We start from the raw sequence: 16919 nt of genomic DNA, 5'->3' as shown, positions 1-16919 counted from the left end.
ATTTTAAAAAACTAGGGTGCTGAGACACTGGCACAGGTTGCCCAGAGAGGTAGGAGATGCCCCATCCCTGGAAACATTCAAGGCCATGTTGGACGGGGCTTTTGAGCAACCTGATCTGGTTGCAGATGTCCCTGTTCATGGCAGGGGGTTGGACTAGATGACTTTTGCCAGTCCTTTCCAACCCAAACCATTCTATGATTCTGCGGTCTCATCCTGAGCTTTGTTACAGTGATTTACCATAGACCTCTGGTGTCTTCTACTGTGCTTTTGTTTTATGTCCTCACGTGCACCATTCATCCTATTTCTTGACTGGAGTATGTCTTGTCTTTCCTATCTACCTTTGAAACGTCCTTCTAGGGGGGTTCAGTGCTGTCTCTTTCTGGTCCCACCGTGGTGTTACAATGTCTTAGAGAAATGGGTGTATTTCACAAATGGAACAAAAGTTGCCAGTTTTGTGTTTTCATGGTAGCATTTCAAACCTCACGTGCCTCTACTAAGGTCTGAATATCAAATACTGTAATTTTAGTTTGGTACAAATAATTGGACCTGTTCCTCAGAAAAACTTTAGAGGCAGTGGTATTTGTCTCCATGCAACAGTCAGGCAGATGGTTTAATGTGCCATATATTACTTTTCTTGGCTGTAAGCATTCGCCCGGTGTTTTCAATAAGTGGGAATGGCTTGTTGCAATAATTCAAATCTGGAGTTGTGCTGCAGATATTTTTTACTTTTTGTTTACTAAACAATTTATTACTGCAGCACAAGTGGCATCATTACTAAATATGTGCCTAAAATATAGTCGGAATTCTTTAATCCTTTCCCCTCCCCATACACACATGCACACTGCCTCCAAGGAAGAGCTTGGCACTACCTTAGCATTGTTTCTAACAAGGTGAAGAAGCTTAACACCTCAGCATCCATGACTTCCTTCTTTCCATGTTGTCCTAATCACTCTTTACATTGTTGTCCACAGTAGTCACACGCGGACTAGAGCATTGAGGCCATTTGGTCTCTCCTCCATTAATTAGTCCTGTCATTATCTGTGCCTGTTATTCTTTTGGCTTCTCAAGTCTCTTATGGGAACATAGTGGTTTGGGCTGTGATGTAAGCACTTTGAGTTTTTAAACCTTTATAGCATGGGATTTAGTTTATAGCTTTGACACCTTAATTTAGGTTTCTGTGTGTGTTGTGTCAAAGCTCTTCTTCCAGCCAGTGCAGCTGGTAGGCACCAGAGCAGTTCAGTTGCCAGACCTAAGTGTCCACTTTAGGGTGAGCCACATAGCTCCTCACAGACCGCTGACTGTAATTCGTTTTGGTATTTCTCATGAGTTAAGTTGACAAGATGACCAGGGTAGTGCAGAGTATACAGAAGAGAACTAGGAATGGAAGGAATCTACAGGGCCAGCGCCATGCTTGGTCCCCAGTCCCACTCATACCTACAGCCTGCTCAGGCATCCCTGCCTTTGGAGTAGCTTCTTCTCCTGCCTGAAAATACTGTGAGGGAAACCCCCACAAAATACAGGTCAAAATAACACTGGTTTCATTCCAGTTTCATCATGTGTCCCATGATTTTTGGTGTGTTTACTTAAAGCTCCATATTCTAGACCTGCAAGATGATTTTTTGCCTTTATGTAATGTTATGCCCTTTGTGATAGCATAGGAGGACTTGCAAATCTGAACCCTGAAAAGCAAAACAAAAGCAAGTTAAAAAAACCCCACAGAACAAACAAAAAAACCCAGACAGACTCATAACTGCTTTCCCAAAAGACCTCAAACCTCTAGTTAGGCTGATTTTCTGTTGGTGGAAGCTGCTGCCGTTTTACAGGGTGTCAGGTTGGTTGTGCTAGTCAATAAGTAGAATTTTTTAACAGACACGAAAGAAAAATAATATCCTCTGCTGCAAAGAAGGTGGGTTGTGGCTTGTTAAACCTTGGTGCCATCTTCAGCAGAAAGATAAGGTCATTGATCTGTAGATTGGATCTGTTAGTTTGCTGTTGGCTGTAGATAGCTCTTTGGCAAAGGCCAACCGTGCAAACCATTTGCACTCCTTCTGCATTATGTACTTGTTCCAATTATTTCGAGGTTTAATGCATCGAGTATGTAAAATGTGTCCTGTAACTCTCCGGCATATTAAAATTTACTTTTAAATAGCACTTAAATAGCTTCCAATTCATCAAAATAATTTGGGGTGTGTTTTAGTAATCATTGTGGTGCTCCTTGAAATTATTAAGTGACCTATATATGTTAAAGCATATTAGTATTGAAGCTGCTATATATTTTGGCATTTAAAACTGCCAGTTTTTTACTAGCAATTCTGATGTTGATAAATATTGTAGGAGAGTTTAATAATTGAGCCCTAATATGCCAGATGGATTTTCTTCTCTCCTTGTGAGAATGCATCATATCAAAGTGCTGATGAAGTTTTCCAGCCATTTAAAAATGAAAGCATACTTGTTTGAAGAGCTTTAAGGATACCTGGAGTGGAGACAATGTCATCTCCGCTATGAAAAGGAACTTAGAGTGCAGGATAAAACCAGAAAGGGTGTTTTAAGTTCAGATTTTTGTGTCAGAGTGGGAATACCCCATGGTATAAGGAGCGCTGAAGGCTTATCAACTAACAATTAATGCAGGTGTTGAGGCCAACTGAGGGGAAGTTACTGATAACCATGTGGGTTATTTATTGTACATAAGTGATCTATTTATCAAATAGAATATTGTCCGTAAAATGTAAATGTAACTTGTCCCTGTATTGCAGTATTAATACATAAACTTTTATAACTTGTATAGGCCAAGCGTAGAATCACAGAATGGTTTGGATTGGAAGGGACCTTGAAGGCCATCTGGTTCCAACTCCCTGCCATGGACAGGGACACTTTTCACTAGCCCAGGTTGCTCCAAGCCCTGTCCAACCTGACTGTATTTGGTAGAACCTGACCCAAATGATGAGTCATGTTCAAATTTCCTTGGGTTGAAAAATTCTGCAGGAGTGTTAGATGTCTCTAGATGTCTTTCTCCTTCTAATCTGAGTTTTTCTGGTTTCGTCTTTTTTTGATTGGAAAAATTGAACTTCTCTCAAACTGGACTCATCCGTGGCCTTAGGAAAATGGAAATCCAACAGCTGATAGTTCAGGTGCAGCTGGATGTGCTGCTTCACCTGTATGTGACATTTGCAGGACTGCATACAGGCTGTGCTTGGACATACACAAGCCCAAGAACATTTCTATCCCCTTTCCCTTCTTTGCAGAGAGATGGGTGAGGAGAAATGATGCAGAACTGTTGTTTGAGATGGGGAGAGGCATAGAGGGAAGACTTGAATGAACAGTGGATTTTGGGGATGAAGGAGGCTCTGGGTAGGCTATTATTTTTGGAGAAGAAAGAAGCAGAAGGAAGAGGGTAAAGCAAATTCTGCAGCGAAGGTTTATTTGTAAAGCCATTTGGAAATGGGTGGATGCTTATAGCTGGCAGAGGGATCACTGAAGCTGTTCAGGAAAAAGCAGGGCAGAGCATGCTGTTGGACCAGGACTCTGCCAGCTCTAGGCTTTCACTCCAAATCATTTCCCAACACGGCTCTCGTTCCATGCAGGTGTTTCTTTCCACTGGTTCCGTATTTACACAGTTGCTTTCCAAAAGAAGCTACGGGGGAAAGAAAAGCTTCTTTAAAGCTGCTGATTTGAGGACAGGTCTTTTTAACTTAATTCAGGATGGTTTAGGCTGAGTAAACCCAGCAGATAGATCTTGACTTCACTCTACCCTTGGGGCGCTTCCAGCCAGTGATGGACGGCAGCCCAGCAAGCAGGCACTACCTTTTATTCCTCCCCTAGTGCTGCCAAGGGGAGGTAGTGCAAGGGGGGAAATATATTTTCTTAGTGATTTTATAGCTTTTGTGGGTATTTGCTGCCTCCTTGTGACAGCATATAGATGTATGGTGCTGTTCCTCTGAAATACGGGGTACTCTGGTGAGTGTTTTAGAAAGGGGTTTTATTAGCCCTTAATTGTTAATTCCTCTCTCTGTTTTCTTCAGAAAGTCTTCGCTGTGGTGCCAGAAGTGAGGCAGGAAAGAGAAACCCATGAAAGACTGGCACGTACAGTGGGGACATACAAAGGGGATTTAATGTAAGGATAAAGGCCATCCTCTTAGTTCTCCACTCTAGCTTTCTTCTCCAAGGGAGTAAGTGAACGTGTAGGGAGACGCTGTGTTCGAATCAGCCAAAAATATGTCCATCCCTGATGTTTACAACTTGCTGAGGTCACGTTTTTCCCAAAACAGAGCCATCTTCGTAGGAGTTCAGCATGTTTTGACGTGTATCTTCAGTTTGGCATGTATGTTTCTGGTGCTGTCTGATAGATACAAGTGAATGGAGCATGTATGTCTTGTAAGGGTCACCTACAGAAAGGTGGAGATCTCTTTGACTTTGCTGGCTGTGCATGGCACAACACAGGTTCATCTGTATGCTTGACCTCCTGAGAACCTCCTGCTGAAGATAAATCTCTCTGAAATGGGTCTTTTTAGCACAGAGGTACTGGAGATTGATGAAGCATCTGGCCTTCTTCCTCTGCCCTTTGGTCTTCCATCTCCTTTCCCCAATATCTCCAAATAAAGGGATATTAAGGAGGTGGACTTGGATAAGCCATGGCAGTAGCTGTTGCCCATAAACTGCATCTAAAATGCTTTATCCTGAGGTGAAACATCTTGTTGGAGTCACAACGTGAACATGATTGCCTGGCAGGCGTTGTGCTTTAACAGCCTGTCCTGAGGACTCCTGCAGACGATTTGAATGTTGTTGTTTTCATGGTTAAATTAAATGGTTAAATTAGATGTGGAGCCAGGAACACTTTTCCCTGCTGCCTTGAAGATTTTTGTTGTATTTCCACCCTCCATTTGTATAACAATGTTAAAATGTTACCAAACACAAAGCAGACCAAAGATTTTTAGCTCCTGGTCTGTGCTGGCTTTGCATGGATACATTTTGGATTTTTGCTCTTCAGGGAGCACTGTCCTCCTTGGCCCTCAGAGGTAAGGCAAATGTTGTACCTTAGCGAGACTTGAAGTTTCTTTGAGGAAAGCGGAGCTTAAAAGAAGAAAAAAGCTTACCAAAGATGTTGAGTAAGTGTGGTGGCTTTCATGCTGTGGGGAGCTAACAGGAGTCCCAAGACAAATGCGAGCATTCAAAAATTTTGCTGGTCCATCATTCACTGATGCTTGTTCAAGTGTGACATAAGTGAAAATCCATCTAGTCCCAACATGACCTTGTCCAGCAGAGAAATACTGTTTCCAGGTGGTACGGATAGTCTGCTGTCGTGCTTAATACAGCAGCAGGGAGCTTCAGGAAAGAAAGGGAAAGCTGAAGGCATGAAATTCTCAATCATCAATAGTGCATGTTAGATTCTTTACCAAAATAGCAAACAATTTAATGCATCTGCTTTACTAGTTAATGGGGGCACATTGTTTTTTACTGCACAACTCAGTAGTAATCCAGTATCTCTCAAAAAGGAAATAAAATAGCCATTAAAAATGCTCGTCTAAACTATTTGTGTTTGCAGAAAAATGGCTAGGCTTTTACAGTGAAATCATGTCAGATTTTAATATTTAGAGGAAATGTGGGGGAAGCGATTTGGAATACATACCTTTTAAAATGAAAAAAAGGCCTAACAAATCTCTCCATGATCCTGCTTAAATTTATAAAGAAACAGGCACTGTAGGAGTCTTTCAAAGCCATGCAGATGTTTTAATGCTGAAGTCACACAAGCACCGATTTTTAATACCATATACTATGTGACAGTAAAACACGTTTCTGTGCATATCTAAGCCTGAAAAATATAATCACGTTACTTACTGGCTGCCCCTTGCATATTTGGTGCCTGATCAGATGCACTTTTCATAATACATAGGCTGTGGATAGTGAGATGTAATCAGGAACAGGCTCTTCTCCTTTCGCCTCTTGGGGAACAGTTCCTGCTGTCTGTCCTTTTTTTAATGATAAATACTTCCAAGTCTTTGCACTACTCTCTGCGAAAGAATTTGCCATTGTAGAGTGGGACTCCCAGTTGCTGAAGGACAAAATATTCAGTCCTTGCAGCTCATATAAGGCAAATGAGCAGGAACAGCAAGGAACTGGTTGGGATGAGGTGCCATCAATCATCATAAGCTGTGGGTTTTTCATCAGCCATGCAGCTGTGGCTTCATGTCCAAGTTAGAAGTCGTCATCATCATCACTGGGGTCACGGATGTTTGTGTGAGGAGGGTGGGAAAGCACAGTGGAAACTGCAGCGTTGTTTGGAAAGTAGGAACTTTGGGGATTTGTGAAAAGGATTGATTTTTGGAAGCAGTGCTGAATTTGTTTTTGAGAGCAGGGAGTATTGAGCAGTTGTGGTCTTTCTCCCACCACAGTCTTTTCTGTGTGGCTGTGGGTCTCCATTGGGAGCCCTGGCATGGCAAGAACTGAGCCATGTCCAGAGGCCGGGAGGGGGGCACGCCAGTTCCCTTCCCCCTTCAACAGAAATCCCTGTCCATGCCTGTGGAGCACAGTGGTCAGCATAAATAGTGCACTTCAGGAAATAAGTAATCTATTCTGGTTAATTTTCCTTTAAGCACTCTCTTTAAATACATGCTTGACCATTGGGAAGGCAGTTTGGAGACATTTTCTCTTGCCTGTCAGTGCGGTACTTGAGAAGAGAGGCTTTCACTGGGGTTCAGGTATATAAAAGGAAAAACAGTAATCTTAGAAAGCTTGTGTACCTTGAAGTTGCTCGTTAAGTATTCAGTGTGGTAAGATCGTAACTGTCAATAAAGTTGACTTGTATTATTCTTATTATAACTGCTTTTTGTTAAATCTGCTTCTTTGCATTTGCCTAGAAGTTGATAAATCTGTTCATCCTTTTCTCTATTTAGATGTAAGAAAAGCAATATAGATTTGGGGAAATCCAGAAGTGCCTGTAGTTCTACAACAGCCAGTTAAAAAGAATCCAACTCCTGTACACTTTATCTTATTTTTGTAAATTGGGAAAGAAAAAATAATTTGTTCTCTCTGCTTTTTTTCAAGGCTTTTCTGTTTTGGGTTGTCCTCTCACTTTGAATATCACCAAAGATAGTCAATACTGACTTTTTCCAATTTAATTAAATCCTTTGGCCTTCCTGTTGTGATTTCCTGGTGAAAATTGATGGGTGTTGTATAAGGAGGTCAAATAGGTAACTTTGGAACAACAGTTTTCTCTGAAAATAGATGTACATCGTTCTGGTGTCATGAGCACTGAACTGTGCGAAACACTTTGCACTGATGTGTTATCTTTCATCAAAGTACCTCTAAGTATTATATGATCTTTTAGTCTAGATTTTTTGAGTTGCTAGAGTTTTTCAACTGCTGTTATGTTATGAACAAGGACAATAAGACTTTTTTTTTTTTCCCCCTTTACAGTTGTTTCCTGTCTTTGCTCCTGGTGGCAGCTGTGGTTTGGAAGATCAAACAAAGTTGCTGGGCATCGCGACGAAGAGAGGTTGAACTGACAAAATTGAATACTATCTCTTAAATGACTTTTTTATAGTTGTTCTCTCTTGTATTTATTCAGATATGCATAGCATTAACCTTCAGTTAAGGATAAGCTCCACTAATCTAGAAATGCTTCTGTTTAGGGATTTATAATAGTGTACTTTCGATTACAGTTTCAGTGACAAATGGTGCTATTTTAGTATCCTGATGCTGCAGTTTCTGTGCAGCACAAAAAAACAGGGGTGAATGTCCTGAGTTCCCAGAACTCAGGTTCTAGACAGCATAAATATAAAACCACTGCAAATTAGAAGATTCTTTATATCTGTTTCAAAAGACGAAGTTTCTGCACTGAGCCTCTGAACCACATTAGCTGCTGCCTTAATCTGTTAAAAAAGCAGCTGTTAAAAAAAAAAAAAAGGCTAATCCCCATTTTCAAATTTAAAGCTTATCTAAATGTTTTGCGGTGAGTGGGTGCTTTTTTCCCTGGAACATAGTAGCCTAAGAGAAAGGTGAGAGAAGCCACCTACGATTTGGAAAGCAATAGTATACTTCTTAAAAAGGCAACTTCTAGTGCCTGAGCTTTCTCCTCTTCACCTACCCACGGACCATATCAGCTTCCCAACATTTTCTTGTGTGCAGCAGCTTTACACCCCTCAAAATACGGTTTCTCCTTGTTTACCCGTGATGCATTTGGTGATTATGGGGTTTCTTTTCCACCACCCTTTTTTCCTGCTCCTCAATTGAAGCCAATTTCATGTTACACCCAAAGCGCTCAGGGTGACTGAGGTAGGATAGCCTATATGTTGTCGCTCAGTAGTGTCCACGTTTCTCGGTTTTAAGCACAAATGCAGAATGTATAGTAGAGCTGTGTTTGTAGAGAAGCATGTCCTGTGTGCCACAAGCATGACTGCACGTTTCTGGCGTTTTCTTGCTGTGGTAAGTGCTAAAACCATGGAAGGACGAGCCATGTATAATGTACAAATATAGCAGAGGCTATAGCTGGGCTGCGCCTGGGACTACTTTTAGGAGCTTTGCCTTGTGCAATCTGTTTACTTGCTTACAAAATGAGAGAAGCCAGACTTTATTCAAGTGAGTCCGTGTGCACATTCTAGATGTAAGTGTCTATACATTGTCACTCGAGACCAGGTATCTTTTTTTAAGGAGCAAGGTGTGTTTCTCCCCTGCTTTGGGATTTTAGGGTGAGATCTGCCCATTCCCACAGATTTTTCTCCCAGCTGTCCTGTTGGGATGGAGCTCTTCGCAGCTGCAGGCACCTAGCCATGTAACTGTTCTGTTCAAGGGTGTTTTGTTCGTACGTAGTAGTTGATCAAGAGTATTCTGGGGATTAATTTTTACAGTGCTTAAATTCTGTGCAAGTGCCCGTTTCTTGCATATCTTCAAAAATCTGTATCTGGTTCTACTTCCCAGTGCAGTAGTGTGGGAATAATATAAATTTATTCAATTGGAGGATCTCCTTTCTTATAATGAAGCAGGACAGTGTCTGTTAACTCTTCTTCTTTCTGCTTCAGATGTTTTTGCTTATACTAGTGAACTCAAATGCATAGTATAATCAGTGGTTTTCAAACAGATAACCCTTAATCTTTGAAATAATTTAAGTCTTTGAGGTTTTCTATATTCTCTGAAGGTAGATAAATTTTTACTAGGGTGGCTGATTTTTCCCATCTCACTTTCTTGGCAGGAAGGTAAGCTGGAGTCAGCATAACATTCCCAGGAGCCATCCTGGGGTTAAATGTTATCTAGGAATGTATAAGGAATACAGACTGAAAAGTAAATACTGTGGTTTGGAGCCCAGTTAAAATATTTCAGCAGTAGCCTAAAAGAAAAATGTCTCTATAAATTAAGTTAGTTTCAGTCTGCTGCGTGTTTTAAGGAAAAAAGCTGGAGTGCTAGCAACATATTGGCATGTTTTAGTCTAAATTCAATTTACATGTGTGGCTATTTGACAGGCAGTTCATCAGTGTGTTCTCTTCCTGGCAGATTCCTGTCTTTCACTGTTATTTGTCTTGCTCCTTCTTTTCATCTAGTGACTCTTATCTTGTAGTTCATAGATCTCTGCTATTGCATTCGTCTTTCACTAAAAATACTTGTAAATCCTGAGGCAACTGTTTGAAATGTTTGCCATGCCGTTATTAGATATAATAATCAAGACTATCCAGAAACAAAAGTCCACCCAGAAACACTTTGACCTTTTGGTGTTATCTAAGATGATTTTACTGCTTGCAGGGGTTTACTTATATGGACTCCCAGTAAATCCTGGCAAGGCTCTCTTTAAACATTAATGCTTAAAATAATGATTAGTAGCAGTTTGCTACACTGCAAATTTTAAGTGTACAGAAGTTCCCCCTCTGTTCTGGGGATGTTTCTGAAGCATGTGATTTTTAGATTTGCCATTCTTCTTTCCTTTGGAGGTGGCTGTTCTCTTTGGTTTTCCTCAGTACCCTTACAGGAGTCTTGGGTCACAAAGTTTGCAGGTTGGATTGGGAAAAACAGATTTTGTTTTACCACTTCCCCCCCCCCCCCCCCCCTAAACTACTGACACACTGATGGAGATCACCTCCTCCACCTCTTCCCACCATCTTGCAAATCAGAGGCTGGGTGAAAGGAAATCCGATTAAGCAGCAGTTGCAAGACACCCAATTCAGACAGCATATTGTAAACTTTACATTAATATATGCTGCAGCCCTGGAGGAAGATATTTCTCTGGTTTGGGCTATATTTTTAGAAGTAGTCAAGTTACAGTCACCTGTCTCCCATGGGTTGTGCTGTAGTAATTCTGTGCTTATTCTCTAATCTGAACCCAAAAGTAAGTAAAATATAATGTAGTCTGCAGGTAATTCCCAGCTATCAATCACTCCTGCTTCCAATATGGGCGTTGCAAGTGCCTAACTTCTTGTCGCAGTGCAGAGTGAAAAGTAGATAGCTGAAGCTTAATCTGAAGTATGCATAGGACAGAAAAGGGACTGTGTTGAAAGGTCTAGTAGTCAAAATTATTCAGACGGTATTACTTGGAAAATGTGCTGGGAGAAGTTGTACAGCTGTGCTTGGTGTATCAGGTTAGTGGAACAGATTTGGCTGAAACTAAGTTTGCATTGCTCCTTACTGAGAAAGCAGCGTACTACAAATCCAGAATCCACATCAGGATCTTGTAAAATATGTAGGATTCTCTGGACATTGGTTTTTTTTTTCATTTCTGTAGCTAATTCTCTTTGACCAGCTGCTTGCACATGTCAGTGCTGATGTTCCTCAGTCTTCTGGCTGAAGGGTCTTTTAGGTATGCAAAGATGGCGCAGCAAATGTATAGTTGTAGGCGAATGAGTTTGGAGGATGGAGCAAAGGTTCAGGCCTTGCAGAGTGTAAAACTTGACCTGAAGTAAAAATGGGAACAATTTGTGTTATATTAGGCGTGGAAGAGATGGGATTGTAAATTGTGTGTTTATTCCCTCTCCAGTGAGCACCAAGTTTAAGTATCTTCAGATGTCTTGAAGAGGGAAAATGGAAGTAAAAAGGCAGCTTTTATTAGGAGGCTTAGGATGAGGTGAATGACATCAAGAAACAGGATTAGGAAAACTTCTGTCTTGTCTCTAGAAAATGACACATTACATGCATCAAGGTGGTAATAGAGAATAATGCACAAAATATGAGTGGTGTTAGAAATTTAATATGCTCATTTGCTGTTGTGAATTTTCTGTCTTGTTATTTTATTTTAGCGTCCAAATCCTGTTCCCTTCACCCTCAGTCTGCTTTGTCTCCTCCACTTTGAGCAAGAAATAGCTCTTCTTAACATTTCCAGCAAATGTAGCATGCATGGTGATTTGGCCAACCCAATGTAACTGTCTGCACGAGGGTCAGCTGGGTTGTTGTCCATGCCCCGTTGGGATGTGTTGGGAGCATCAATGCCAAGCATGTACAGACAGAACTATAAATTTGGGTGTCTAGAGCTGACCTGCACTCTTAACATACATAAAATTGTCTACATTTTGCCTCCTTTCTTGCCAAGACTATCCAGGACTGAACATTTTTACTTTGTGCACTGCCCAAGTTGTTCAGGATGGGTTTTGTGTATTGATTTACTGCAGGGATTATCCTTCTTCTTCTTGACCTCATTGCTGAAACCTTTGTCCCTCCCAAGTGTATTCAAAATGTAGCAGCACTTCTTTTTTCACTGACATCCTCCGCTGTAACATCCATGAACACTGAATGCCATTTAAGCAGGCGGATTTCTGTGTTCATTTTTACAGTAAAGACTTTCCAAGGGATGTGTGCTTTGTATTATTTATTGCCCTGCCTTCATTTTCTTCCCCTTTCCTGCCGTCACCTGTTATTATTTCATTCTTCTCATATCTTCTCTCTTAGACTGTGATTTAGGGTATCCTTTGTCAAAGAAAAGGATTCAAGATTGGAATATTTTCAAACAGTAACTGTAAATCAGGATCTTCATTGCTGTCTAGAGTCCCCAGTGGTGTTTTGGAAGGATATGGTATCAGCCTTATGCTGGAACGTTAAAAGGTCAAGTTACAAAAGTCCCTAGATCTGGGCAGTCCCAGATGCTTTGGAGGGCTTGTAAGAAATGAGATGCACTGGTGCTGAAATTTGTTGCTGTATTCTCCAAGCTCCCAGCAGTCATTTGGCATGTAGACCTTCTTGTTTGGTAGTACTGACAGCGCTGTTCAGTGTCTGTCAGCCGAGAAGAGAATATTAACTTGTTGGTATAGTTTGTAGACGAAACACGAATTGGAGGAGTGAAAAATCATGGCAAGCAGATAACTTCTAAGGAGATCTAGATTACATGGTTAGCATACTCAGCTGTCTCATTACAGCGTGAAACGTAAACCTGTTTGTATTATTTTAAACAGTTAAAGTGGGTTTACTTATCAGAATACTTATTCCCTGGACAATACCCCAGAATGATGGTGGCTGTGGTGATGTAATAACTGTATGTAAATTCCCAGTTCCTGCATTTATAAGTAGAGTAATAAAGTATAAAATGTAAGTAGAGCATAGTGTTAGTATTAATCTGTAACCAGTTGTTGGAGTACTGGGTTCACTCTGATCTCAGCAGCATCTTGGGTGTTGCAGATGGTACAGAACAACACTGCAAGATTAATTTGTTATCTGGAAGATAAGCAAGAGAGTACAGCATCACAAATTACTCATTTTATCCAAGGAAGAACATATTGAAATTTGATGATGTGAGTCAGTGTCTGTGAAAAGGAATCATAGAAGATTCATGATGGGATGAAGGTCTGCTAAATGATCAGCCAAAGGCATAACACCCAGTGTCTGCAACTGGGGGTAAAAAAGTCAAAAGCAGTTTTGTTTTTCTCCTCCCTTTAATGGCGAGAGTAGCAATGGCAACAACTGTTGGTTTTTTTTTTTCTTTAGAAAAAAGTCTCTCAGAATATGACTGCTTTTGGAGGGATCTTTTCTAGGTCAGTCACATGGTGTGATTTGGTGCCTTATACAGTGCAGGAGGTCAGATCAAATAATCAGAACTTCTTGCTATTCCTAAATTTAAAATCTGTGAATGGGAACCAACTCATAGAGCCTGTAGGCTTTTTCCAAAATACAAACATCGCGTGCTCTCTGTGGTGATTTATGTGGCTTTGGTCACCAAGAGAAGGAAATTGTAGCAGAAATAAGAGATGCCCCAAAGAGGAATAACATCCCAAAATATTAACGTTGACAAGAGATTCAAGCTTAGGGGAAAACTGATGGTCCATTTTTGTTTGAACACACTAATGTCACTTCTCTGCCTAATTGAGCTCATCTCTGGTTGAACTTGCAGATGGCCAGTTACAGCTGACTGTTTGTGGCTTTAATATGTCCATGTAGGACACCGTCATATCAGGTTGGCAATTGCATACACAGAGTGGCATCCAGCTGAGCTCTTCTCACGTAGTCTTTAGTGGTGTTGCTGCTAGAGAATTAAGTTGGCTTTAGTATATCCCAAAAAAGAACTGTTGGCCAGTGTTTGTAATGATGAAGCTCGACTATCAAGTCTAGCACTAGGGGAGTTCAGCCTCGTTTAAAAAAATCCCACAACAGTGTTTGTGTTGAAGCTGTTGCCTTTTCAGACTCTTAGATCTCTCTCTGATGATAGAAGGCAGTGGTACAGGTATCTAATTTAGCAATTTGGAAAAATCAGGGAGAGAAGCAGTGTTATGTAATTATGCTAGAAGAGCTGTAGTCAATCAAAGGTGCGCTCTGCTGTTGTGTAATTATCTGGTATTGTGTGTGTTTTAGTCTGCATGGACTATATACTTCTGGTCCTTTAAAAAGAAGTGATATCTTACTCTTCTTATTAAAGGTCAGGTTTTCTGTGCCCTCCTACTGGGCATAATTATGATGAATAACTTACTTACCTTAATCAGCCCTGAATTAAATATCTTCTGTCATTTCAGCATGAGGCAACTTCCCAGCAGCTTTGCTTTCTGGTTTGTTATAGTTTTCAAGTGTGGAAATGCCCGTTGAGAAGCATTTGAACATTAATTCTCTCCTCCTCTCTCTTTCAACATAGCCTGCAAAGTCAGTTACAAAACTAATTAGCTAACATTAATATGTGTACTGCTCTAGGGGCTTAAAAACTTAATTTTCAGTGATGATGGAAGCGTCAGAGAAAATTGTTTGTTTGTTGACTTACATGGTAGTTAATGTAATTGTCGCTAAATGCTTTAAATCACTTATTTCTGAGACAATGTGGCTCATCTTTATGCAATATTTATAACTTGTATGTTTATTTCTTTGCTGATGCCCCATTTTATTTTGTAGGTCTTACTGTCTTCCCCTCCTTTCTCCCGAGGTCACCAAGTGACTATAATGTAAAGCAAAGGTTCCCACAGCAGGATATGTGTGCTACCTCAAAGTAATGCACAGTGATGCCTCAGTTCAGTGCTGGCCATGTAAACACACAGCTCTATGTGGCTGCCACTGCCACAGGGAAGGACACCTTTTCCAAAGGCCCTTGGGAACACCAGGAGGGTGATGTCCCCTTCCCACACTGGCTGTCAGCAGCCTTTGAGCTGTGCCTTGGGCAGATCTTCTGGGACAGGCTCTCCGGACAAGGTTTTCTTAGTTATGCCTGGAAAACAGGTAGTTGATATTTTCTGTGAATACACAAATACGTATTAGTGCACGCATGGGATGAGCTGCCTTCTGAATTCAAATGAAACCCTTAGAGCAATCCAGGATGTGCAGGAATAAGCTCAAAATGCCTGTCTACAAGTGCAACCGCTCTACCCAGTATGTTTTGGAAGGGTAGGAGTGCTCTCCATCCTCTGACCTCAGCAAAGTCGCTGTGACTCTAGTTAGCAAGTGGCCAGGTCGAACTAATAAGCTTTGCTGGGTGAATTTTGTTACCCTTTGCTTTGTGTACGCAGTGAGACCTTTAGCTATTTGATTAAATTGTGTGTTTTATGCACCTTGGAGGGAACTTGTAAAAGGACTGACACACATTAATAACTTCGCAGAACTGGTTAGGAGGAAGGAGATGTCTTTGTTCTGATTCTGTACACCCTCTGTAGCCTTGGGGTGGGGTAGGGGTGGGGCTGTCCAAGGTTGCTGAATCTGTGTTGGAGAATCTTTAGTGCTCTGTGTGGTAGGAGCTGCATGCTTGATACAGGAAAATCCCAAATACTCTCTTCTGTCCCCCAATATTTTTTTTTTTTTTTTCAGAATGTCTTAAATTGATTTGTACTCTGGTTGTTTCCTTATCTTCTTTATCCTTCTTCTCTTTCCATGACACTGGAGCTATTGTTACTTTCTTTAGGCTTGCTGCTGTTTGTGAGATCCCTGGGTTTGGCCCATTGGACCAGTTTATCTTTGCAATACAGGTAGGGTAGTGGTTCAGAAACACACAGCTGATTTCACAGTCCTCCTGGGTTTTCAAGTTGGCTGTGGACAGCGTGGAGAACACAGGTAGTGATTTTTCTTGCTCATAAGAGAGTGAAGCTTGATTTTTCTGTGGTGGTACAGAAATACGACAGTAGAGACCCAGGTCAATCAGGGGGTTGATCGTAGCTTTAGCTTTGGAGCACCATCTCAAATCCATTTCAGCCTCAAAGGTTGCAATAGGAATCCTCGAGGGATGGCCTTTAAGCCTACTTGTCTCATCAAAGGAAAGGAACGTGTTCTTCTAAATCCAAAATGTTGTCTCCCAAGTAGCTACTCCCCAGAGGTATACTTCTAAAAACAACAAGCTATGGGTCCAGAAAGACCTGAATTTCAGAAGTACCTTGAAGTATTAGATCTACAGATTTCCAGGGGAAAAAAACCCTGTTGATAAGACTATTGCTCTTTTCTGGCTTCCCTTATTAAAGTTTACTTCCTTTTGACCGTAGGCTGGTGTAATGGTACCAGAGGTTCGTGCTGATACCCTGCCTGAACATGTCCTGTCTGCTGGAAGTAACTTGGATGCCTTTCCTGGGGGGGTCCTACTTGCTTTGCTTTTAGTCTGCCTTAAAGTGGAAGCTCATCCGTGCCCATTATTCACTTAGCACACCCATGGTTTTCTCCTCCTTGGGTTCCTACTTTTTTCCTTCTCACCACTGTTGAAAATTGAGAGGAAATACTCATGGAAAAAGTTGAGTTCGTTACGAGCTCTAGATAGCTCTTGTGTTTAGCTTTTTTTAAAGCCATTCTTTATAAAGAGCAAATAAAATCCAAAACATGTAGCATTCTTCTGGAAAAATCAGCATCCTTTCATGGCTGAAAATATCTGAGCCCCATCCGGAAAGCTACCATAGCCCTGTGCTCATAAAAGAGGCTCTGCAGGGGGCAATTGCTGAGATGGATGGCAGCGGGATGGTTATACAGAGACTGGTGACTGCTTTATTATTGTGAATAAAATGTTCGGGCTTTTCTTGTCAGAAAACACAGCATAGGTTATATTAGTCAATTAACCTGGTAACCTGAATAGCTGTTTTTCTTTTGCGTGAGAGCCTGTGCTAGTGCATGAAAAGGGTTTCCTCAATTCCTCTGGCAGTTTTTCTCCCATCAGTAACACACTATTCATTTTGGATTATCCATTACTCATACATGTATGAATTTAAAGAATCAAGGGTATGAAACACTGCATCTCTGTGCCGTTCGCTTCTGGATCTGCACCTGCAGTCCTGAGCCAGCTTGGCTGATCTTTTTCTCTTCCACTGTAGACTGCTGAGTTTGTTTGTTGTCAGGTTCTCTTAGTGTCTGGTTGCACCAAAACCTTCAGGCATTGTTTCAGAACTTCCCATTCTGTGATTGCTGTAACTTTTGGGGTTTTTTTTGGATGGAGTTTTTCTACTGATAGTGAGGGAAAAAATAATAAAAGAAAATCAGTGCAAATGAAAGTTGTGCAGATTCTCATAGTTTGTGGTTACTTAAATTAAAGGGCAGTGGTGTGTTCCCGTACACGTTTTTTGATGTGTTCTTATTGTAAG

General features: G+C 41.1%; 1 protein-coding gene across 1 annotated transcript in view; it reads left to right on the top strand.

The window, feature by feature from the left end:
* ATRN (attractin) overlaps window positions 1-16919 on the top strand; it is a 156628-nt gene that overhangs the window by 116949 nt on the left and 22760 nt on the right. The window contains exon 26 of the mRNA XM_080396418.1: window positions 7411-7489. Coding sequence (XP_080252544.1) covers window positions 7411-7489 — 79 coding nt within the window. The remainder of the gene's footprint in view (window positions 1-7410; window positions 7490-16919) is intronic.

This window comes from Falco punctatus (genome assembly GCF_963210335.1).
Source record: "Falco punctatus genome assembly, chromosome: 1".
NCBI lineage: Eukaryota > Metazoa > Chordata > Aves > Falconiformes > Falconidae > Falco > Falco punctatus.
This window is presented reverse-complemented; position numbering and strand designations above follow the sequence as displayed.